General features: G+C 38.7%; 1 protein-coding gene across 17 annotated transcripts in view; it reads right to left on the minus strand.

Moving 5' to 3' along the window:
• The window catches only part of EYA1 (EYA transcriptional coactivator and phosphatase 1), a 257,074-nt gene that overhangs the window by 88,447 nt on the left and 143,083 nt on the right, over positions 1 to 25,544 (minus strand). For 8 of the 17 annotated variants that reach the window (XM_075063078.1, XM_032794478.2, XM_075063074.1 and 5 more), the window contains 5 exons: positions 20,625 to 20,694; positions 19,890 to 20,035; positions 15,536 to 15,673; positions 6,710 to 6,792; positions 6,099 to 6,285 (listed from right to left, as the gene is read on the minus strand). In XM_075063078.1, the coding sequence (XP_074919179.1) occupies positions 6,099 to 6,285; positions 6,710 to 6,792; positions 15,536 to 15,673; positions 19,890 to 20,035; positions 20,625 to 20,694 (624 nt within the window). The remainder of the gene's footprint in view (positions 1 to 6,098; positions 6,286 to 6,709; positions 6,793 to 15,535; positions 15,674 to 19,889; positions 20,036 to 20,624; positions 20,695 to 25,544) is intronic. The other 9 variants (XM_032794474.2, XM_032794466.2, XM_032794460.2 and 6 more) reach the window with 3 other exon arrangements.

The raw sequence follows: 25,544 nt of genomic DNA on the forward strand, positions 1-25,544 counted from the left end.
ACCATCGCGAACTGAGTGGCAAGAAAAAACGGCTGAAAGCCCTGCCAGTTATTGGCAATATAATTTTCTCGGACAAAACAACGAGGCAGACAACTACATTGTTGGTGGAAAACCTCCTCAAGGCAATACAGGAAAGCCTTTGGTGCAACATGTCACAGAAAAAGATACATTTTTTGCACTCTCATCTAGATTTTTTTCCATCGAACTGCAGAGCAGTGAGCGACGAGCACAGCGAGTGATTTCACATTCACCAGGACATTTGCAGCAATGGAGAAACGCTATTAGGACGCAATGGAATGGCCCCATCAATGCATCTAGCAGACTATTGCTGGACAGTGACAAGAGATGCTCCATTTAATGAGTGAAATTCACAGAGACAAGCCAAGAAGCGCCTGACGTAGGACACTGATATAGGACTAAACTATTGTATCATATAGAGTTTCTTTGCATTTTGTTTCATAATAAATTTATTTATATACTACGCTCTGTTTGACTGATTTTTTTTTTAAAGGTGTTACATAAAACAGGACAGGTGAAATATTATCATGTTAAAGCAACCATACATCCAGCTACATGCAAAAACACACCTTTAGTGTATTACAAATATTTTGATAAAAACTTCTACGATCATACACATTAAACATAGACTAATATACAATGAATACATACAACTAATATAGCTTAGAAACAGCAGCCATTCAGTTGATTTTAATTGGGTCATATTTGGTTTCATAATAAATTTTATTTATATAACCCTTTTGCTGATTTTTAAAGTGTTACATAAACAGGACAGGTGAAATATTATCATGTAAAGCAACCATAAACACATGAAAAAACCTAGGTTTACAATTTTTGATTAAAACTCTACGATCTACACAATAAACATAGACATAAAATGTAAAAACTTAAATAGCTTAGAAACAGCAGCCAATCAGTTGTTTTAATTGTCATATTTGAATTCAGCACATCAAAATACATAATAAATACCACATTTTATCTCTGAAGCAGACGACTTCTCAAAAATTGTAGACCAGTGTAATTTGAGGGTCATCTAAATTTAAAATCTTTGTCTATTTGCTTATAGCATGGATGTTTGACTAAATTACACTAGTACCATCTGGTTAGTGTTATCTCCAGCTTATTTTAAGTTTCCAGGTAGTCTTTGACTTAGCATATATCATTTTGTCATAATTTTACACTTATTGTGTTAACAAAAGTACAGGAATTGCCCAGACAATCAGCACAGTGGTCCATTTATCTCAGAATCTTCTCTCTTTCAGCAACTTCAAAAGAAGTTGCAAGAAACCTTGTAATGGAAAGGTACTGCCTACTGAAGAAGTTTCTTCCTACTTCCAATCAGTCAATGTTCTCTCTCTTCTAAATTAGTTTTTTTTTAAATCCTACTGAAAATAACTATGGATGTTCTATCTATATATATTTTATATTTGTCCTCAAGCTATCTTGTGGCAGTGAGTTCCTTGAGTTAATTATATGTTTTAAGAAATATTTCCTTTAATTGGGTTTTAAATTTGTTGCCTTCAGTTTAATTGAATGCCTTCTCGTTCATCAGAAAAGGTAAACAGGAGCACCCAATGTACCTTCTCTATGCCCCTCATTATTGTACATAATACCATTTCCTCCCTTAGATAGTCATATTATAAATATTTTATGTTCTATGTATATAAACTGTACTTCCCTCCTACATCTATACTATATATTTAATCTTTTATGTTTATGGAAAAAATCAATAAATAAGTTTAAAACATTACTAATGTCCTATAAATATAGCATATAACTTCACACTACAGCATATGTTTCTGTTCAGTTATTATGGAAAGGCTTTGCCTATATGAATTCTCGACTCTGGTTCACTCAACTACTTCTGATTTACTGTTATGAAATCTGATAAGGAGAAGGAGTCATAGTGGCTTTTTATTTTGCAGCACTGAGCATGGCATGGTATTAAAGAAAAAATGTTTAGACTATGGAGATAAACAGTAACCTGTGGTTCAGAATAATTTTAGCAGGCTAATAGAGTTATTATTATTATTGTTTGATGTTGCAGTGTGTGCAAAACAACTTGCAATATCTTTTAAATATACTATATTATGGAAACCAGGAAAATCTCATAGGGGTCAATCTCGAGAATAATGCAACTCCTTCTTCCTGGAAATGTAACTTAATAAATTATGATTGTGGTTTCATGTGAGATAGGAGGGTAACTCTGAGTTACTCACTATTTCTAAACTAAATTATTTAACACAGTATAAAATATAGAAAAGTTAATTGAGAACTGCACAAACCAAGGATATCTATGTCACAAACTATGATGATAGATGGATATGGGAAAGAAAATATTTCCAAAGTAAACTTAAATATCAAAACTCAACAGAAATTAGTCATTTTCTAAACTGTAGCTGCTTTAAAATTATGCTTTTTCCTCAAGAGATTTTAAACGTTTTAGAGTTAATACCCCTGTTACACAGTTGCTCTAATAATGACTTGCCTAAATATTCCAGGGATTGCACACAGGACAGGAACATGCTGTTCACACTTCAGTGGCTCTAGAATGAGGCACGGTGTACATAAAAAATTAGCTCTACCCAGCTACCTCAAAAATCCCTTAAGCAATGTAGTTAAGACGACCTAACCCTTACTGTAGACAGTGCTAGGTCAATAGAAGAGTTATCCTGTTAGTGCAAGGAGTGTCTACACTGAAGTGCTATAGTGGTGTAGTTCCATGGCTGCAGCTGTGTACCCCAACTCTGTTCCATGTCCCATAATTTCATTTTTAAAATGCAGTGGAACGAAAAAGATATGTATGTACATGAATAAGCCACCCCATAATCTTAATTGCAACCCTTTTGCAAGTGTTTATCCGTGTGAACAGTCCCACTGACTTTAAAAGAACTATTCATCTGAGTGAAATTAAGCACAGGCACATGGTGTACAACTGCAGGCTTGGACTGTAAGCATTTCAGAAGTGGAACCACGTCTTTTCTACGTTCTGTGAATGGCCTAGCACATTGAGGCACTACATACCCACATAACTGTGTCTTTAAAACACTATGGGGGTTTAACTGAGGCATGCCATAAGCCCCGACTAAGGGGCAGTACAAAGTTGCGCTGCCTCATGCCAGGAACTAGATTGTGACTCAAGAGTCACCGCTTAGTTCCTGATTCCCTCCTTGTGTCAAGGTGGAGCAGGAAGATAAAAAACCTGTGCTAGCCCTATATCTTGTTCTATTGCCATACCAGCTCAGTTGTCCTGGCAAGCTCAGAGACAAGATTAAATTCATGCCCTGCCCCTGCACAAGAAGGGGTTAGAGGCCCTACAGTGGGGTGACCAGAAAGCAAGTGTGAAAAATCAGGACACTTTTTTTTCGGCGGGTATAGTTATGTATACAAGACAAAACCCCTAATATTGTGATGGTCCTAATAATATTGGGACATCTGGTCGCCCTACCCTGCAGAGGCTTCTCTCCTTCCTTCGCAGCTACCTGTGACACAGCCCACTCGTTGTGGGGATTAGGATGAGTTACAAACTTGCCCATAGTTACTAAATCCGTAACACAAATATTTCAATTGCAAAACTATCCCTGTCAACTTATCACACCCAAGAGGGAAGAAGAGCAAGTGGAAAAAAGGATATACTGTGGAGCAATAGCAGGGCTGGTAACAAATGCAACCATATGTATGGATTCCATTGCTGGAAAGTGAAAGAAACAGAAAGGGGGCCGGATAGAGGAAACAGGCCATCCCTGTGAAGAAAGCTACACCAAAAATTACTTTTCCACACAAGTTTATAGACCACACCTTATGGTAGGGGTTCTCAACCTTTTTCTTTGAGGGCCCCCCAGAACATGCTACAAAAACTCCAGGGCCTGGGGGGCGCTTTGGGCATAGGTGCTGTTTGACTTCTATTTTGGGTGGGCAGGGGCCAGCAAGCATTGAGCACGCTCTGCTCAGTGGGGTCTGGGGAGGAAGTGCTACCTCCACCCCCTGACTTACCTCAGCAGTGCACCCCATATCTTGATTGGGGGTGAGGACGCAGCACAATCAAAAATTATAACTCAAAGATGGGTTTGAAAAAGTTTGAAAACTCGGGAGCAGGGAGGGGGTAATTAGGGGTTGAGTGAGGAAAGGGGGGTAGCTCAAGGTGCAGGGAGAGAGATAGCTAGAGGCTGTGTGGGGACAGGGAGGTAGCTAAGGGCTGTGTGCCGGGAGGGCTCCCCCTGTGGTAGATGCTCCCTGAGGGCTCTGCCAGCCACAGAGCAGGGTCCCCCTGCCCAAGCATCTCTTACCAGTTGCGTGAGCAAAGGGTTCTGAGGAACAGATTCAACCCCCTGCAGCAGCAGGAGATGAAGAAACACCGTGTCTGCCTGCTCCATGGCACCAGCCAGAGCAGCATCTGTCCTGAACTGCCCGGCTCTGGCTTCCGGCCTCCAACCTGGCTAGGGGGTGGGGAGAGAAGGAGGTGGAGGCTGGGGGTGGAGTGCCCCGGGACTGCTTTGCTCTTGCACTGTAGTTTGGGGTGGGGCAACACCTCCACATCCCCCAACTCTGCCCATGGGCTCGGGGCTCAGGGCTCCAGAATTCAGCCCTGCTGCTCCCGGCTTCAATCCCGTGGGTGGCGGTGCGAATCAGGGCCTCAATCCCGGGAGAGGTGCTGGGCCTCTAGGTTTTAGCCACGGGGCCCCGTGGACCCCTGAAAGGGTTCATAGACCCCCAGTTGAGAACCGCTGCCTTATGGTACCTCAGACAATTCCTCATTTCTCAGCGAGACTTTAGCCAGACACAGGTCTTTAAAAAAGCAGCTGACCTTGCCAAGACTTGTGGAGATACTGTTTGAAAATGATATTACTACATATTAAACCAAGCTTTGATTGTGCCACTAATTTTAAGTAAGGCAGGCTAGGTCCCTTGTTTTAACTGGGAACATCACTTTTAAAAAGAAAAGCAACAATTAGTCTATACTTTCCCAATGCAATTTAAAAAAAAACTGTTTACTGAATCAGAATTCTACGATAAATATATTTTGATAAAAGTTAACTGTTTGTTTGTAGTAAGGGGGATTTTTTTTTAATAACATTTGAAGTCATTATATGTAAGTGAGCCACTGAGAGTATTAAACAACAAACCAAACCAAAGAATAAGTAAAAAAAAACAAAAACAAAAACTGGTGAATCCTGCTGCCTTCCATACCCATTCACAGAAAGAGTCCTGTCTCCTCCTGTCTCCTGCATCCTTCGCAGCTCACCTTCACTAATGGTACAGAAAGACACAGCACTCCCTAAATTTTTTTAAGCTATGTATTCATGCACAAAACCGACAGAATGCTGGCAGCTCACATTAAGAGATCACATTACCAAATCCATTGTGCATGTGCAAAGTATGTTTTTTAAGAATTCTTATAACTTTGCCAAATTACAACAGGGTTTTTATCACAACACTGAGAAGCACATCTGCAACCTAGGAACTTTACCCTGAGAAATTTCAACCTTCTGTCACCTACTATTGATATGCTTGAGATATCGGGGGGGGGGGGGGACCTTTTTCATAATAATGAAAAAGGCATATTTTTTCACTCTTTATTTTTAAAAACAACTGGCCCAGTTTGACTCAAGCTTGCAAAAAAAAATTATTATGGGTTGGTTATAATATGTGCAATATAAAGACAATCTTTCTAAGTGTACAGTGGGTTAAATCTTAAAGGCCTTTTTGGTTTTACTCATTATTTATTTATTTATTCAGACAAAATTAATAGGATTTGCTTAAGTAAACACTGAGTATAAGGGATTCAGAACTTGGCCCAGTATAAAGGCTTTCTCATAACCCATAATTTAAAAAAGTATTAGTAATATTGCAAATAAATAAAAATTACTGTGTAATTCTCTTGAAAACCTTATTTAAATATTCATCTTAAATTTTCTTAGTCAGTGCTCTATCAAAATCTGTGCAAGAGATACTATACATTAAAGATCTGGAAAAAACAAAACAAAAAAAACCCAAAAAAACAAATCGAAACCAAAACAAACCCCAAACCTTTCAACTAACAGAAATGTGGCCCATAGGGATAATAAAATCCATGTAATTACCTGCTGCAGGATCTGTAACTGCTTGACTGGTGACACCAGATGGTGGTTCTTGAAGTTGGTATGTTGCATTTGTGGAAGGTGGTGTTGGGCTTGTGTTGCTGCTTGTCATATAATGTGATGGGTACGGTGAACTATTATAATACTGTGCATATTGACCCTGGCCAAAACTAGGATAAGATGGATATTCCTACCAGACAAAAAGCAACATCAGAGTTTTCTTTCAAGGTTTTGCTACTTTTTAGTATACATTCCAAAATATAAGTAAAAACACATGTCTCAGTTCCACTGTCTTCACTGGATTACACAGTAGAGCTGACAAACATGAGACTGTAAAGGTAAACCTAAATTTCACATACTTTTAGTAAATTTTCTTTCACAAACAGAATATTATGAGATATATTATTGCAGTTATGTAAACAGATGTGAAAAATAAACATGCAGCAAGTTATTTTATGAGATAAAAAGTAAGAAAAAAACTCCCTTGAAATGACACTATCTTTCTTAGTAAAATCTACTGAGCTTAATATTTTTGAAGGGGAAAGCACTGCGTGACTTGCTAGTTTGAAATACAGTTTTGTCAAACTTTCATTTAATTTTATTTATAAATTTACCTGCTGTGAGCTATTAAATCCAGTAGAGTTTGTGAGTGAATTATTTCCTGCATATAATCCTGATGATGTTGTAAAGCTGCTCCCTGAAATGAAATGAAAGATGATGTTAATTACTAAAACACTCTATCTGAAAATAACTCCATCACAGCAAACTTGTAATACTTCCCATATGTTGACCACTTTGGTTGTCATCAATACTAAACATGCAGAAACAGGTAAAGTGATAATTCATTATTTCTGACCCTATATTTCATTACGTAGTTATTGTGTAAGAGGAAAAATGAATCTGATGGAACACCTGTAATTCACAGAATGGAATGGGATCAAATTTAGAAATAGCTTTGGTTTGGTTTCATATAATGCTTGTCAGACCTAATGTATTCAACACTGACAAGTGCAAAGTAATGCACATTGGAAAAAATAATCCCAGCTACATCTATACAATGATGAATTTTAAATTATTTGCTATCACTCAAGAAAGAGACTTGGAATCACTGTGGATAGTTGCCTGAAAACTTCAGCACAATCTGCAGCAGGAGTCAAAAAGGCTAACAGTATGTTAGGAACTATTAGAATACTGTATTCAGTTCTGGTTGTCCCATCTCAAAAAAAAGGATATAATGGAACTGGAAAAAGTTCAGAGAAGAGCAACAAAGATGATCAAGAATACGGAATGGCTTCCATACAAGGAGAGACTAAAAAGACTAACAAACAGGCAATGAAGGGAGGATATGGTAGAGGTCATGAATCATGAGTACTGTGGAAAGAGTGAATACAGAAGGGTTATTTACCCTCCCCACAATACCAAAACCAGGCGACACCTGACTAAATTAATAGGCAGATGGTTTATAATACAGATAAGATGAAATACTTTTTCACACAATGCGCAATTAACCTATGGAATTCATTACCATGGGATATTGTGATGGCCAAAAAGTATAACTGGGTTAAAAAAAGAACTAGATAAGTTCATAGAGGATAGGTCCATCCATTACTATTAGTCAAGATGGTCAGGGATGCCGCCACATGCCCTGGGTGACCCTGAACCTCTGACTGCCAGAATTTGACGCTCTGGCAGTGGTCACTGTGGGAGATAAAATACTGACGTACATGGACAATTAGTCTGACCCAGTTATGTTCTTACTTAAAGTAATGAGCTTTTAAAGTTCTTTATTAAATAACATTGCAGTACCCATAAGCCGGATTCTGAAAGGTGTTGTGTACGTACAAATCCCACTGAGGTCCACAGGAGTTGTGGATCCTTAGCACATCACAGAATCAGGCCAAACGTTGTCACTGATTGAGAACTGACATTGTTCTCAGTGCTTTACAAACACAGAGGAAGCCTCAGTCCCTGCTCTAAGCAGTTTACAAGCTTGTCCAGTTGTGAAAGCCATTATGGTTCACTAACTGATCACAGATAGCCTTGGGCAGTAAACTTTTTAAAAAGGAGCTATTGTCCATAACACCAGGAAAAATAAATACACTACATGGACTATCAACATAGATGCCAAAGACTGAATGAACACAGAGACCGAACTACTCCCTCACCACTAGCCACCAAACACAGACAGATGTTTAATGTCTAATTTGGGGAGCCGTGGCTCTAAAAGGGCAGCAACCCCCTTCCAAATGGATTGCCTTCACTGGTTATGCACCCAGCAGCAACACTGCTGTGAGGTGAGATATATGGATACATAGGGAGAAATTATAGGGGTTGCAGAAAGCCTGTTATGAGGCAGAACTGCTGAAGTGCTGAGATGGGAAAATGAGAATGCAGAAAAGCCACACATTAACCTGTAATATTTGTTTATAGCCTCCCTTCCTTCAAATCAGTTTTGAAACACAACGTAAACAAAGATATACTGCAATCTAGGGAGAAGAGCCTAAGGTAAGCAAATAAGTGATAAGGAAATAAGTTGAAAAATGAAAAGAGATAAAAAGCGAGGTGTAAACATTCATTGCACTGCCGCACATTACAGCATTGGCGGAAATGGGTTCCAAGATCATAGCAACCTCCAAATTAGTGAGACAGTTTGTGGTGCAATTGACTGAGATACTGACACAATCCTGTATCAGAGAGAGAGCCATGTTAGTCTGGATTTGTAAAAGCAGCAAAGAGTCCTGTGGCACCTTATAGACTAACAGACGTATTGGAGCATGAGCTTTCGTGGGTGAATATCCACTTTGTTGGATGACATAATCCTGTGATTTAACAACAGAGAAACCTAGTTCTCAAACTTTTGTACCAGTGACCCCTTTCACATAGCAAACCTCTGAGCAACTCCCCTTGTAAATTAAAAACACTTTTTAATATATTTAACACCATTATAAACGCTGGCTGCAAAGTGGGGTTTAGGGTGGAGGCTGACAGTTCGCGACCCCCCCATGTAATAACATTGCTACCCCCTGAGGGCTCCCAACTCCCAGTTTGAGAACCCCTGGGTTAGATGACTCTGATGCTGTTGCAGGTTTGGTTTAAAAAGATAATGATGAGATTAAAATAAATAAAAACATACTCTGAACTAATTCCAGGCTTCACATCTAAAATGTACATTAACTACAAGAAGTGCAGGTCTGGGTGCTTGCTCTTCTCTTCTCTCTCTTTTTTTTTTTTTTTTTTTTTAAATAAGCCGTGTCAGGAAAAATGTACGTCCCCAAAATTATAGGGCAAAAATATTAAAACGATTAAATTGTCAAAGTTAATAAAAACTTGCATACTCTATGGTCACTGAAGATCTTGTATGCAGTGAGTATGGGCGATGTCCAACCATGTTCTAAGTAAAAATACAATCTGAATGTATTGCAAGAGACAGGAACCATAAGAAACATTTAGATTTTTTCCTATACATCTTCATTACTTTCCACTATTACTGGTGGGGCTGCACAGTGGTTGATAGAGGCTCATAAACCTGTGAGCTAAACCAGAGTGCTTCAGCAGAAGAGTTTGTATCCAAGTAAAGCACTAGGTACAGAGAAATACTACTAATGAAAAAATACAAGAATTTAAATTTAATTTAAAGTTGAGGATCAACACTATTTTTTTACGTTATCATAAGCCAGAGAGTCAGAATGAAGATACAAAATCTTTTAAAATGCAAAAATCTTCAAGCTTTTTTTACTTTCATGAATGCCACGGTTAGGGGAAATTTTTTTTTTTTTTAATTCACTGATGCAGAAATACATGTACAAGCATTATAGGTTTGTCATTCGAATTATTCTAAAAAATATTTTTAAAGTTCTTCTTTAGTTACTGCATTATCTTTTCACAATGTGTGTTGGCAGATAATTTACAAGCGCAAAAGAAAAAAAGTAATTGCACCCTGGTCAACATATCACCAAAAAACAAAAAAAAACAAAAAAAAACTCTCTTTCATCTTATGGTCAGCATTGGCTCCTATGGAGGAGGGGTGGAGGCCTCACAGACCGTAACAAACATAAAACAGGTTTCTCAGAAACTGCTGTGTGGGCCACCCAGGGCTACTAGCCTAAAGTTGTTTTTAAAATACTTCAATTTTGCCACAATTTTAAATCAGTTGTGTCGTGGCACAGAGCATACTGTTCCTGTATTAGATGAACAAAAAACTGTGAATATTTTTGAAATATATAGGCTTCCTGCAACAAACTGGCCAACCACAGGATTTCTAATGTGATAAAAGCTGTAAATTGCGGGTCAAAGGTTTAGTTTGCAAAGAACAAGGACCCACATTAAAGTGAGGAATCTCAGTCAGCATATGAAGAATGCTGGAACCTGCTGGGACTAGTATGCAGCTCCCATGTGTAGAACTCTTCTCCAATACTTCTACAATAGGCAGGATGCTGTCCTCCCCTGTGTATTTCCTACAGAAGTTCATTTGCTTTCCTTGATCAATCTCCTTGCCATGGGCTATGTCTAACATCAGGGCACAATATATGTGGCAGAAGTTCGGCTTTTCCCTGGAGAGCTGCACTATGAAGGCCAGATGGGCTATTTAAACCCAAGGTTTCTTTCTCTTCCTTATGCTGTTTAAAAATCCTTAGCAAACTCTCCCTATTTTTCCTAGTAACTGCTTGGTCATCCAGCACAATATTTTTAAACTCCATAATAACAACTAAACACCTTAATATTTACTTTTTTATGGATAAATTCCCAAACCCATTGGTTAGTATAGTCTGAATCATAACAACCTGTGTAACTAAATGAATAGCAGCACTCATAAATTTAATACCACTACAGCTGAAAGATACATTGATACAAAGTAATATACACAATTTAATACAGACAAAGGCTTATATTTCTTTGATTTTTAAACAACACGGCATAGCTGCAAGTGTGGTCCTTCTCTCTGCTTTTGATTCCCTTGCATTTTTCTAACTCCACCACCCCCAGCCTTCTCCCTACTCCATTTAATCTGACTGAGCTTTTCCTACATGTACCATCAATTCAGAAACCATGGGCTCAGGGCTACAGTCTTTAGTCAAGTTACTGGTCCTTTGACTGCAATAAGACTGTTGACATGAGCAAGAACTCAAGGATCATACTTCAGAACACTTACCAAAAGTAGAGTGAGAAGCATGGTAGTTATGAAGAAATAATTCCCGTTCTCATAATGTAACGATGAAAAATTCAAAACAAACTGAAGCCCAAGTACCAACATAATGTCTGTGTGGATACTCACACAGCCATATGCCTCATGATTTTCAAAGCTGGCAGCTATTCCCTTAGCTATTGTTCAGCTACTCACCATGCCAGAATTTTAGTATGGACAGGCCAGGCATTGTGTAACTGACCGCACATACACTATAGCATATCTACATTTCAGGTGACATTTCCTCCTAATGGGAAGGCCTAGCATAGTGGCCACCACACAATTTATGTACTGCAGGTGCGGGTAGTAATCCTGATGCAAAGGGGGACAAGGGGTAGGAGGTGTGGTGGCAGTTCAGGGTTATCTTGCAGCCCTACCTGTAACAGAAAGGGATGCCACCAGAGGCACCAGCCTGGTGAGTTGTTTATGGAGCAGGCGAAAGGGTCTATAATTTTGATTCAGTGGTTCAGAAACCACACTAAGGTGAGGAGAAGTAGCAGCTGCTATTGCAGCTTCCGTGGAAAGGCTGTATTGAGAACCTGCAGCCTGCCCATGCATTTGTATGGGAGTGGGGAGGGGAATAAATCCATTCCCTCTCTGGAGGTCTCTCAACAAATAACGACTGTGGTTTTGTGTGGAGAAGCTTAATTCCAACCTTGAAGAGTAATTTAAATCTTGAAGCTGTTGAATTTCCAGAACCAAAATTGTGAAGGGGAAACAAACATTCCTGTTTATTCCTAGCACCTATCAAGTCAGAATGAAAAATTCATAGATTCAAAGACTCCAAGACCAGAAGGGATCATTGTGATCATCCAGTCTGGCCTCCTGAGTAGCAGGATAATTCCTACTAGAAATATTTTTTTAAAACCATCCAATCTTGATTTTAAAATGGCCAGTGATGGTGAATTCACTATTATCCTTGGTAAATTGTTTCACTGGTTAATTATCCTTACTGTTAAAAATGTACACCTTATTTCTAGTCTGAGTTTGTCTAGCTTCAACTTCCAGCCATAGCATCCTGTAATGCCTTTGCCTGCTTGACTCAAACCCATTATGAAATATCTGTTCCCTGTGTGGTATTAGAGATTCTAATCAAGTCATTCCTTAATCTCTTCTTTGCTAAAAATACATAGATTGAGCTGTTTGAGTTTATTACTATAAGGCATCTTTTCTAATCTTTTAATCATTCTTGTGGCTCTTCTCTGAACCCTCCAATCTATCAATATCCTTCTTTAACTGTGGTCACCAGAACAGTACACATTATTCCAGTAGCAGTCACATCAGTACCAAATACAGAAGTAAAATAACCTCTCTACTCCTTCATGCACTCTACCACTTAACTTCACACCCTCCCACCAATGCAGTTATATCCCCCAAAATTAAGCTAGTACCAAGTTTTTAAAAATATAGAATTAACCCAATTAAAAGACAGACTAAAAAGATAATGACAAGGAAAAACATGGTGTAGAAAAATCCTGTAAAATATTATTCTTACAACAGGTTTGTCAAGATGAACATTTCGTTTACAGCAAGCTGGGGTGTAACTCTACCCAACACAAGCCTGCAACACGGGTCCTGTTGACATGCACTAGCAGTTCCTAGTGCACTTTTATATACTCCGCTTTCAAAGTGGGGTAAACCAAAGCATACTAAGGAACCATTGGTGCATGGTAGCAGGGTCCACACAAACACTTTGTGCATTTCAGGCTAGTAAGGTATGTTTACACCTCAGCCTATCATGAACTAAGCATTCATTTAGACAGGTCTTAACTGTAAGAACAAAATGACTAGAAAGGTTGTGGTTTTCCTCTACCTCCTTAAAACTTAAAATCATCAGCATTTCATTTGGATGATCACCCTTATCTCCATGCCCATCTTTTTGTAGGTATCCCACAGGTCTCCAGTCTTGCCATCCTCCTCTTCTCCCTCTCTACCTGCTTTCTGGGTTATTTCATTCATACATGACTTAACTGATGACTTATAGTTTGCTCTCTGCACTCCTGACTTTTCTCCTTTTGGTCAAAATAAAATTGTGGCATGTCTCTCTGACATCTCTTTGTGGCTATCTAGCCATCATCTTAAGTTTAACTATGCCAAAACAGAACTAATCTTTTCCTTCAAACTCTCTCTTCTCTGAGTCACCCTGGACACTACCACCATCCTCCCTGTCACTCACCCTCATAATCTGGGCCTTGTCTTTGATCTAGCTTTCTAGATCTTTACATTCAAGGAAGTTTTTAAATCTTGCTGCTATTTCTTAGATAATATCTTTAGGATCTGGCCTTTCTTCTTCATCCACACAACTCATCACTTCAAACATGTCATCGCTTTCTTTTCATCCCTCCACTGGCTCCCTATTCATTGCATGACTTTCAAGGTCTTTCAGAGCCTATGCCCACTCTAGCTATCATCTTCCATATACTACTGCAATGTTGACTCTTGCCTGCAGTCTGCCAATGATGCCAGTTTCCATCACCCATTTGTAAATTTTCCAACAAGTACTTTCTCACTTTCTCCCATGGAGCTTCCCATAAACAGCTGCAAAATCACCCTCATTGCCCTCCCTCAAATTCCTCAAAGTTATCCTCTGCCACGATGCCTACAAAAAAGCTCAATAATGGTTAGATAGCTGGTGTGCTGCAACCACGGTTTATCATGCTAACTAGCATCATCTCATTGTTTTCCTCCAGTCTGTTTTATCTCATCTTAGACTCTAAAAACCAGATTTTTTAATGTATCTATATGTCGAGCTACTATGGGTGTTAGATGCCTAAATACCTATAAAAATTTGACCCTAAGCTTGTCTTTTTGTTAGGTATTGATACATTGCCTAGCATAACAAGGTCCTGATGCATGACTGTGGCACCAAGGCACTACTGAAATACAAACTGTTAACAACAACAACATGCTCTTTAGAACAAGTGTTTCCTAGTGAGAATGGATTATAAGATTTCTTGATAGAATCTGCCTCTTGGGAGTTGCTTGTAAAATCACTGGTAAGTATTTTGAGCTCTTACTCAAGCAAGTTAGTTTCCTTCAGTTCCGATGATGTAATTATCAGCAGATAGTGAAATCAATAACCTGGTTATAATTATTCTCATGCAGAATAGAAAACTTTTAATTACCAAATACATAAAAGTAAACATACTTATTTCGTATGGTCTTGTCTCCAGCCTGCTCGGATGCAGCGTACCTAGATCTATATTTAAGAAGCTGTGTGTCAGATGATTATCTTTTCAATACTGCAGCTGCTCTGCTGTATCTGAGCTAAGGGTTGGATCAATACTCCCTAAAAGCCGTCAACATAAATGAAGCCTTCTCCAGTTAATCCAGTAATGCATATCTGCTTCAGAACATCTGATAGAGAGTTAATTACACCTAGAAACTGTAACAGGTATAATAAAAACTGGTGTTAACATTTTCAGAAATAGCCTTCAATTTTGGGTGCCTGAGACACCCTGGCCCTTTCTTTTCAGAGGTGCTTATCCCCAACAACTCCTACAAACTGCAGCTAGAGAAGTGTGTAGTCTGCATCTCTGAAAATCAGGTCAAAGATGTCCCAAGCTGAGCACTCAAAATGAGAGGCCACTTATAAAAATTCTGGCCTAGATGGATGGTCAGATTCCAGAACTAGTCACACTCAGTCAGTGAATAACAGAGGTAGGAATATGAATGCTACATTTATAAACAGAGAAAAAATGTATTTTAATGTCATATTTAAAAGAAACAAATAAGTGCATCCAGAAAAAAAATAACTGACAATATTAGCTAGCACTTACAAAACTTTACACCTTCAAAAAACTATAAAAATGTTAATTAACTCTGACAAAGGCTCTGAAAGGGACAAAAAATATTTACCTGGTTTATGGATAGAGAAAACAGACTCAGGTGTTAAGTTAAATCTTGTCACTTCCTGTATTCATAATCATGACTTTTTCCCCCAGTACTATGCTCTGAAGCACATTAGTGCACTATTTATGAAGACAAAATTATTTGTTGTAATAAGAATAGAATATTTACATTAAAATGCTAGTTTAATCATTAAGGGTGGAATTTTCAAAAGCACTGAGGGTTGGCCTATCTCTGCTCCCATTAAAGTCAGTGGGACTTTTATCACTGACAGCAATGTGAACAGAGTTAGGCCAATGCTGGGCACTTTTGAATATCCTATCCTAAATTGATATTTGTTTTATTCTAAAAGGAAAAATGAACAGAACAATGAAATATACTATAAATGGTAATACATATGTATACAGACCTTGCATTTGGTAGCTATATGGTGCCTGTCCTGGCTGAGGTGTGCTAAAGCTTGTCCCATAGCTTAGAAATCCTGTTTGTCCAGGTGACTGTGATTGTGACAATCCACCTTCTGTCTTGATGCCTGCCCATAATGCACCTAAATCAGTTAGTGATAGCAAATCTATTTGTTCATATTCAAACACTGACAGACAATAAAATCACATAACTAGCAGTACTTTAAACATACACCTAGTTAGTAATCACTGCATGCATTTTTGTAATGACTCTAGTGGTATGTGCAGTAGAGGCAAGGGAGAAGCTGCACGTAAATTTAAGTTCACCAGGGACAGTTTCAGCTGTGGTTTTTAAAAATCAAGACTTGCAAGAGAAATGAATATATGGCAAGTTGCCCTTTCCAGAAAGTTGCATAATTTTTTATTCATTTCCTGCCAACTCAGTCAGAAGCTAACATTTCCATAAGTTCATGAATTTCATAGATGGCAGAATACCAATTTCATATAGTTTCAATGAAGTGTAACATAACCCACTCTTTTTCATTACATAACAATTGAGATTTGCATTGTGCAACGTTTATGGATAAAGGATCAACAGTCCTACATCTAGGTTACACAGCTCCAAAGAGGCTTTTACCATATTATAAAAAGAAAATCCTCTTTAAAAAGTGATTAAATTAGGCCCATTAGCACATAATATGCCTTTTCAAAGTTGGTATGCATTGTAAACTATATACTGTTTCTAACCACTAGACCAAAATAGATACACAGGATGCTAAATATGCCTTAGAAAGGAGCTCTCAAAACAGGGAGGATACAGCAAAGCTTCATTAATCTGCACTAATGACAGAGAAATCCATTAAAAATTATGCTCTAACAAAATTCAGCCTGGTCCAATGCCTACTGAAATGGAAAGACTTGCACTGACTTCAATGGGCTTTGGAACAGGACCTAAATGAATAAGCAACACATATCAGGAACAGACATCCACAACAAGTACATTATTTGGACACTGGAGTTTAATTTTAGTTATTAGTGATATTTCACAATGCATATTTTACACAAATAATAGTCTTAGCAATATAATAGTAATATGAAAAATGTAAGACTAGTCTCAGATCTTATTGCAGCAGTCTGTGATTACCTCTGTGCTCAGAGGTCACCATTATTTGGGGTGAATCATAAAGTGTGGATGAGTAGTAGTCTTTTGTAAATGACAAACTATAAATCCATGTACCTTTTGTTAAAAACTTATGTCCTAAGAGGTATGAAGGAAGGAGGTGCAAAAAGTCATTACATTGTACAATATGCAATTTTATGCCCCAAACAGTCCGATATGTATGACTGAATATTTTTCATGCACTCCTGAGACACCCATTTTGAAATTATGGCCCTTCACTTTTTTCTAATTCCTTCTGAATAACTGCCAAGGTAATTTGTGTTTAAATAAGGGATGTTTCCCCTTGCTGTTCCCTTTCCGCTTCTGTTTCACCCTGCAATTAAATCATAATGATGAATCTGACATATGGTCTTACTGTGAAACTTCCACTTTATAGTGTTGGTATCAACAATTCCCAGGAACGTTATCCTCATCTTTCATAATTCGAAAGATCCCTGAAATGTTCATGTGATTTTTTTAGTTTAAACTGAAATCAAGTTTAGAAATTTTAGCCCCTGCTTCAACTCCCAGCCTCTGAGTGTGTGCAGAGCGCATTTCTCCTAGTTCATGCCTCCTTCCAACATGGGGCAGGCAAGGGAAGTAGCGTGTAGGAAGCGGGAGGTGGATGTCAACTGGAAGATAATGTGCCACTGACAGCTTTCAGTTCTGGCCCTCCTGCAAACTTCTCAGGAGCAGGGAGAGGAGCTTTTCACCTCCTGACACCCCACAACTCCTTGTCTTCTTTTCTCCAGTGGCTTCACTTACCAGTTCTTTGTGCTCCCTTACCCTCTCCTTTTTTCTTCACTAATCCAGACAAGCAAAGAAAGGGGAAGGGATCACGAAGGGGGGAGGGATCATATCAGGATCTAGGGGGAGAAGAAGCTGATAAATGAAACCTTTACAATATGCCACTAAGAAAACACACAGGCAGACAGCAGTGGAGTGCCTCAGGAAATGAAAAGCTACACTCCTCCAGCCTCCTCAGTAGCTTTGCAGATGTACCAGAGCCAGCAGCTCCCTAGGAGCTACTTGTCAGTGGTATTTCCTTCCACCCCACTTCCTGCTTCCATGATTTCAGCATGGTGGAGATGTAGGAGGTGAGAAATAGAGAGACTGGGCCTCTTCCTGGCAGACACTTAAGTACTGCTCTGAGTGGTGCTCTCTATGCCTTCAGAGCAGCACCTTCCCAATAACTGTCTCAATCAAGGAAGCTGAGAAAGGGCTGAGATACTAATTTTCAAGCTCAATTTAAAGTGACAAAAAATTAATAAATCCCAACTAGATTTTAGAGAACACAGTCTTTCAAATTTTGAAAAGTGCCTTTTCAGTAAGTCCCATGCCAGGTGTACATTATAAACTTACAGAAGTTGTAAATACATTTCTCAAGGGTGTGAAAAATCCCCAAAGGCTTCTCCCATCGACATAGTTACTGCCTCTCATGGAGGTGATTAACAAAGCCAATGAGAGATGCTCTCCTGTCAGCACAGTAGCATCTTCACAAAGTACTGCTGCACCATTGCAGAGTTTTAAGTGTAGACCTCCCCCAGACTTTAAGGGGAAAAAAAAGGTCACTTTTTCTCTCTCTAAAAAGCAGATTTTCTCCTTTCAGATAGCAGGACATACACTAACTATGCTACTTTGTTCATTTTACAAGTGTTGGAACCCATAGGCATGGAAAGAGAGAAAGACAAAGTACACAATTCAGAAAATGGGATTCACCTGCAAACCTGGGAGGAGAATTTTGACTCTACTATGGTGCCGATCTTGCTTGCTTTGTGCAGATGAGCAGTCCCATTGTCTTCAGTGTGACTGCTCCCATGAGCACAGACTGCACGACTGAGGCCTAAAGATGTACTTAAATGTATCTGTTCACAATGTCAACTCCCACAGTATGTTTGCTTTTTAATACTACTGTTAAACAAGATACATAGCTAAAGAACCTTGGCCAAGCCCTGAGGTGGACATGTAGGAAAACAAAAAATGAAGTAAGACATATCACTTAGCCAGTTTTTCAGTTGTAAAAAGAAGTTCTGTAATGCAAAATGTGCAAGACAAAAATAACTAAATTACTCGGCACAGTGGATGGATGGGGTGCGAAGGGGGGCCGGTGGGAGGATGACAACAAGAGACTAGATAAGCATGCTAGCCAAACCAGCAAGCAGAGTCCAAATAGAGCAACTCACATACAGAGCACTGGTGACATGGAGGCAGCTAAACTGAGAGGGTGAAATCCAGGCCCCATTGAAGTCAATGTAAGTTTACCACTGATTTTAATGGGTCTAGGATTTCACACAGAAAGACCAAGGGAACAAGATAAGCCACCATCTGGGCTGCTCAACCCACCACAGATAGCCAAGGACCAATAGAAGTCTCAAACAAGAGAACACACATTTACAATATATGTAAGAAAAATATATTATCATCACTGAAAATATATTTTAAACATTCAAATGAAATGTTTCAGATGTTTAAAATATGCAGAAAAGAGTTGAAATATATGAACTATGTTTATAGCTATTTATTTTATAATATATATCAACATATGCAATACAGATAGGGACAATATGAAAAATGCAATTGGATTACACATCAGCATTTTAGAGCCTTAATGGTATTTACTTCAATTTCCACCACGGCAGATTTCCAAAACTCCTCAATTAGACTTCTTGAGTCAGATCCTTAGCAGATATCAATCAGAAGAGCTTGATCGGTTTACACCAGCTGAGGATCAACCCTGTATTTCTCAATTTACTCTTTAATGCACTTGGACTGCATAATTCTTACTGAAATCAACAGGATTAAGAGAGGGAAGTACTAGCTCCTTAAATTTTACATTTCCCCTTTGACCATTTCTAACATAAAACATTTGATGAATGCATCTCTTTAACCTATCTGTTTCCATGGTTTCTAGTAAAGTTAGCATTAAAAACAAAAGGTAAAAGCAACTATTCCATAAGAGTTGTTATGGATTTGTCTAAGACACATTTGTCATGTACGTTCTTAATTAGACTCCAGTAAATACATATTCTAAGCTTTCCCCACTTCTCTGAAAGGGAACTGAATGTAGGTTTTTGACTACAAACATTCATGAACAGTTGTTGTATTAAACACAGAGAAAACACTTTCTAAGGGTCATACAGCCTTCCGGATAAAAATGTTTATCCTAGAATTAAAAAATATTGATACTGACTCTTACTCACCATATGAAGGGATTCCATAGGGCTGGCCTGGCTGTGGGTATGTAGCGTAAGCTGTAGCTTGCTGCATTCCTGTCGTAAACTGCGTCTGCCCATATGCGGCCATAGTTTGTGAGGAAGGGGTAGGAAAAATATGTGGGTATGGTCTGCTATTGATTATAAATGACAGAAAATAGAATTTGTATTAGACCAAGACATATGAGTACTTGTGTTAATTGACAGCCTTATTATATTAGCTTGATTAGCACATGGTCATAGACTGCATGAGAGAACAGAAGTTCTTAAAAAATCTTTAAGGGTATGTTTTCACTACAAGCTGGATCGGCGGGCAGTGATCGATCCAGCAGGGATTGATTTATTGTATCTAGTCTAGATGCGATAAATCGATCCCTGAGTGCTCTCCCGTCAACTCCTGTACTCCAGCTCAGTGAGAGGCACAGGCAGAGTCGACAGGGGAGTGGCGGCAGTCAACTCACCGTAGTGAAGACACCGAGGTAAGTAGATCTAAGTACGTCGACTTCAGCTACGTAACTTAGATCGATCCCCTCCTCCCCCCGTCTCCCCAGTGTAGACCAGGCCTAAAATACAAACAGCTAAAATAAAATAAAATCATACACTTTCTCAAGAAAAAGCTTTGGGTTAAACTTTGATTTAACAGAAGAACCCAATTATGATTCTAAATGAGGCTAAAACCTGCTTATTTATTTCAATTATTATTATTTAAAGAAGATAACTTACTTGGAAGGATAAATCTGTGGTGAGGAGAACTGATGAGTTTGTCTTGGGCTGAAGCCACTGCTTCCAATTGCTGCCCCAAGGAGAAAAGAAAGCACATCAAAATGTGAACACACACCTCTAAGCTAAGTATTAACTTTTTGCTAAAAGAATTTCAGAATTTTAACAAGGTTTTACGTAAGTCCAAATATCATTAATATTCTGACCTAAAAAGTAATGTTTTAATAGGGACAGGTACCAATATAGGGATGCTCAATATTGAAATAAAATGCTTAATTAAATTGCCCCTCTTTGTACAACTCCAGAGCAATAATTTATTTTTGCTTGCAGGCAGACATTTTCAAGCGAAACAAATTGTTCTCAAATGATTGCCACTGGAAACCATGTCCTTCCATATTTTCAAAGGTTTACAATAAGCCAGCACAATGTTTGATTAATGTTTAGAATATTAGACTCATAGAAATGTAGGGCTGGAAGGCTCTCAAGAGGTCATTTAGTCCAGCTCTCTGCAGTGAAGCAGGGCCAAGTTAACCTAAATCAGTAGTTCTCAACCAGGGGTACGTATACCCCTGGGAGTACACAGAGGTCTTCCAGGAGGTACATCAACTCATCTAGATATTTCCCTCTAGATACTTGCCTATTTTCACAACAGGCTACATAAAAAGCACTAGTGAAATCAGTATAAACTAAACATTTTCCATACAGACAATAACTTGTTTATACTGCTCTATATACTATACACTGAAATGTAAGTACAATATTTATCATTTATTTCATAACTATATAATAAAAATGAGAATAAGCAATGTTTCAGTAATAATATTCTGTGACACTTCTATATTTTTATGTCTGCTTTTGTAAGCAAGTTGTTTTTAAGTGAGGTGAAACTTGGGGTACACAAAACAAACCAGATTCCTGAAAGGGGTAGAGCAGTGTGGAAAGGTTGCGAGCCACTGACCTAGACCATCCCTGACAGGTGTTTGCTTAATCTGTTCTTAAAATCTTCCAGTGATGGGGATTCCACAACCTTGAAAGCCCATTCCAGACTACTACCTTTATAGTAGAAAGTTCCTCCTAATATCCATCCTAAATGTTTCTTGCTGCAGTTTAAGCCAATTATTTCCCTCCGTCTATTCGTCTCAAGACTAACCAAGCCCAGTCTGTGTAACTCTTCCGCATAGGTTAGATTTTCTAAATCTTTCATCAGTTTTGTTGCTGTCCTCTGGACTCTTTCCAGTTTGTTCACATCTTTCTTAAAGTGTGGTGCCCAGAATGCCTCACCAGTGTCAAGCAGAATGAGACAATTACCTCTCATGTCTTACATACGACACTCCTGTTAATACATCCCAGAATGAATTAGCCTTTTTCACAACCGCATCACATTGCTGACTTATATTCAATTTGTGATCTACTATGCCCCCTCCCCCCGACCAGATCCTTTTCGGCAATACTACCACTTAGTCAATTATTCACTCGGTTTTTCCTTTCTCATTGTCACAGTCTGTACTTGTCCTTATTGAATGTCATTTTGTTGATTTTAGACCAATTCTCTAATTTGTCAAGGTCATTTGGAATTATAATCCTGTCTTTCAAAGTGCTTGCAACCCCTCCCAGTTTGGTGTATTCTGCAAATTTTATAAGCACACTCTCCACTTCATTATCCAAGTCATTAGTGAAAATGTTGAATAGTACCAGACCTAGGACAGACCCCTATGGCACCCCACTAGATATCTCCTCCCAATTCAACAGCAAACCACTGATAACCACTCTTTGAATATGGTCTTTCAACCACTTCTGTACCTATCTTACAGTAATTTCATCTAGTCTGCATATCCCTAATTTGCTTATGACACTGTATCAAAAGTCTTATTACAATCAAAATATATCACTTCTACAGCTTCCCTATAATAGCCCCTATCTCAGTAAACCTGGGAAAGAAGGAAATTAGTTGGTTTGGCATGATTTGTTCTTGACAAATACATGTTAGCTATTTTAACTTTATTATTCTCTAGGTGCTTACAAATTGATTGTTCAGTAATTTGGCATTAAACACCTAAGCCTTCTTGATGTCATCCATTATTTACTCTGCTTCCCCACTAAGTAGAAGACCTACATTTTCCTTCATCTTTCTCTTGTTCCTAATGTGTTTATATAACTACTTCTTACTGCCTTTTATGTCCCTTGCTAGGTGTAACTCATTTAGTAACTCATTTTATGCTTCAGCCTTTCTGATTTTGTCCCTCCATACTTTTTGCTATTCTTTTGTACTCCATCTGAGCAATTTCTCCAAATTTTCACTTTTTGTATTCAAGATCTGTATTTCATAACAAAATTCTAAGTATGTTTCCTATTGAAAACATACAGGTAACTTCATAGCACGTGTCTCTTTTTAAAATAATCTTGTTGTACAAAAGGCTATACTACAGCTTCCACTTTCAGTTTCTTTCCTTGCACTATATACTTATTTCTAATCCATTTTCAGACTTCGATATCTTTCAGTATTTCATAAAGATGTCGTAATGAAACAGCATATTGTCTTAATGAAACACTGTTAAGTGTGTAAGACCAAGAAATTAACCTAACAGGTGTTTTGTTCTGAAGCACAGATTAAGAGCTCCAACTTCCTATTTGTAACCCCACAACCAAACCCTGTTAACACAGATGTTTAAAATTCATATAAGATCTTTAACTTGATTACATTATTTGCAACCTTTCAGGGCACTAAAGAGAAAGAAGGTCAGCTATGCATTTGTATGCTGTGCCTTCTGCTCATCATTATACTATAAAGTGCAAGGCCATACACCTTGGGAGTGTATTAGCTGATCACAGGATGACTATGAGCTACAAATGTGATCCTAAATTGCATCAAGCGAGGTATTTCTGTTAGAGGTAGGGACATATTAATGCCATTGAACAAAGCACTGGTAAGACCTGATTTGGAATACTTCATACAATCTCAAGAAAGGAATTCAAATTGAGACAGACGTAGAGAAGGGGTACTAGGATGATTAGGAGACTGGAGATCCCGTCTTACAAGAGGATACTAAAAGATCTTGGCTTGTTTAGTCTAGCAAAACGAATGCTGAGAGGAGATGTATTACAACAGAGGAATAAGGGAAGGAGAAGAGTTATTTAACTAAAAGACAAGGGTGGCTCAAGAACAAATGGGTATAAAATGGCTATGAGCAAACTTTGGCTGGAAATTAGAAGAAAGTTTCTAACCATCAGAGGAGTGAGGTTCTGGAATAGCTTCCCGATAGCAATAGAGAGGGCAAGCAATCAAACTAGCTTTAAAACAGGGCTTGATAAAATTTATGAATGGGATTATATGACAGATTGTAAAGATAGCAGAGGACTGGACTGAAGGATCCAGGAGGTTCCTGTGTCAGCTTCCCTGCAGGGTGTCACCTGGAACTGGGGTATCCCTGAACCCACCTGGCTCACCAGCCTGGGCTCTTACTTTGTACTGCTGTGACAGGCCTTCAAACCCCCTTCAGCACACATACAGGTAGGGACACACTCAGCTGCAGCTGCATACAGATGCGGAGATCAGCTTTCCATGGAAAGGCTCAGCTAAGGCACCTCCCAGTTCCTAAGGCACGCACTCCCCTGTGGAGTGCAAACCGAAAATTATACTGTGTTGCACTACACAGGGAACTGTACAGCGTAAGCTCATGAAATTCGCCCCCTCCCTCAATGGAAGATATTCAACAGCCTTCTGCCCCCATTTATGATTTCCACCCACTGGTTTTAGACAAAAATAAGTTTATTAACTACTAAAGATAGATGTTAAGAGATTATAATGGATAGCAAACAGATCAAAGCAGATTACCTAGCAAATAAAATAAAAATGCTATTTAAGCTTAATATACTAAAAAAATTGGAGATGAGTAGCAAATTCTCACCTAATTTTTCGTTTAGGCAGTTTGCAAAGATTCTCAAGCGCAAGCTGCACTTGCTTGCAGCTTAAAACCCCAGATATACCTTTCGCAGGCTAGAAATCCCTCTTGCCTGGATTCAGCCCTTCTCCCCCAGTTCAGTCCTTGTTTCTAAAGTGTTTCCAAGTGTCTCCTTTGGCAGGGAATCAGAGAAGAATCACGATGATGTCACTCCCCTGCCTTAAATAGCTTTTGCACATGGCGAGAATCCTTTGTCTCCCAGTTTGAGTCCCATGCCCAGTCAGTGGAAAAACACTAATATTCTATGATGGAGCCCTGTACCAGATGACTTGGTCACATGCCCCTGTAGGGACACAGCAGCCATGACTCGGAGGATGTTTGTAGCATCCTCAGGAAGGCTTCCCGGTGGGAAATTAGCATCTTCTAAGACCTATTGTTCTCCCCAATGGCCCTTCCCAGCCAACCATCTAGACTGATTGCATTCTGCTTAGTGGGCGATCCCCAGGTGTAAACACATTTGTAATCGATGCACAATATTCCTAACTTCAGATACCAAAATGATACATGCATCCAAATAAGCTAATCATATTCAGTAAATCATAACCTTTTCAATGATAACTCACAAACCTTATCTTGCACAAAACACATTATGGTTATGCCATACTCGTATCACAATAATGTCTCTATGAAGAATATGGGGCATAGTGTCACGGTTCCTTCCAGTTGTATGTCCCTATTATTTTTAGGGATTCTAAGAAGAAAGCTACCTTCTCTTTGATTACTATTTGGGTTCCACTTCTTCTCTATGCCCAAGATCTCTTTTGAGTCCCTCACAGGGAAGAGGTCAATTTCAGGTTGTGAGATCACCGTAAAATCTCTTTCCTAGTATGAATCAACCAGAAAATTATATGCCTATTGTCAAGCACTTGGAATCAAACAGAGCATGAGCAATGTACCACCTGATGTAATTTCCAAAGACTGTCAAGCTGGGCAGAATCTGATTTTGTCCCTATGAAACATGTAG

Source organism: Chelonoidis abingdonii, chromosome 2 (assembly GCF_003597395.2).
Source record: "Chelonoidis abingdonii isolate Lonesome George chromosome 2, CheloAbing_2.0, whole genome shotgun sequence".
Lineage (NCBI taxonomy): Eukaryota > Metazoa > Chordata > Testudines > Testudinidae > Chelonoidis > Chelonoidis abingdonii.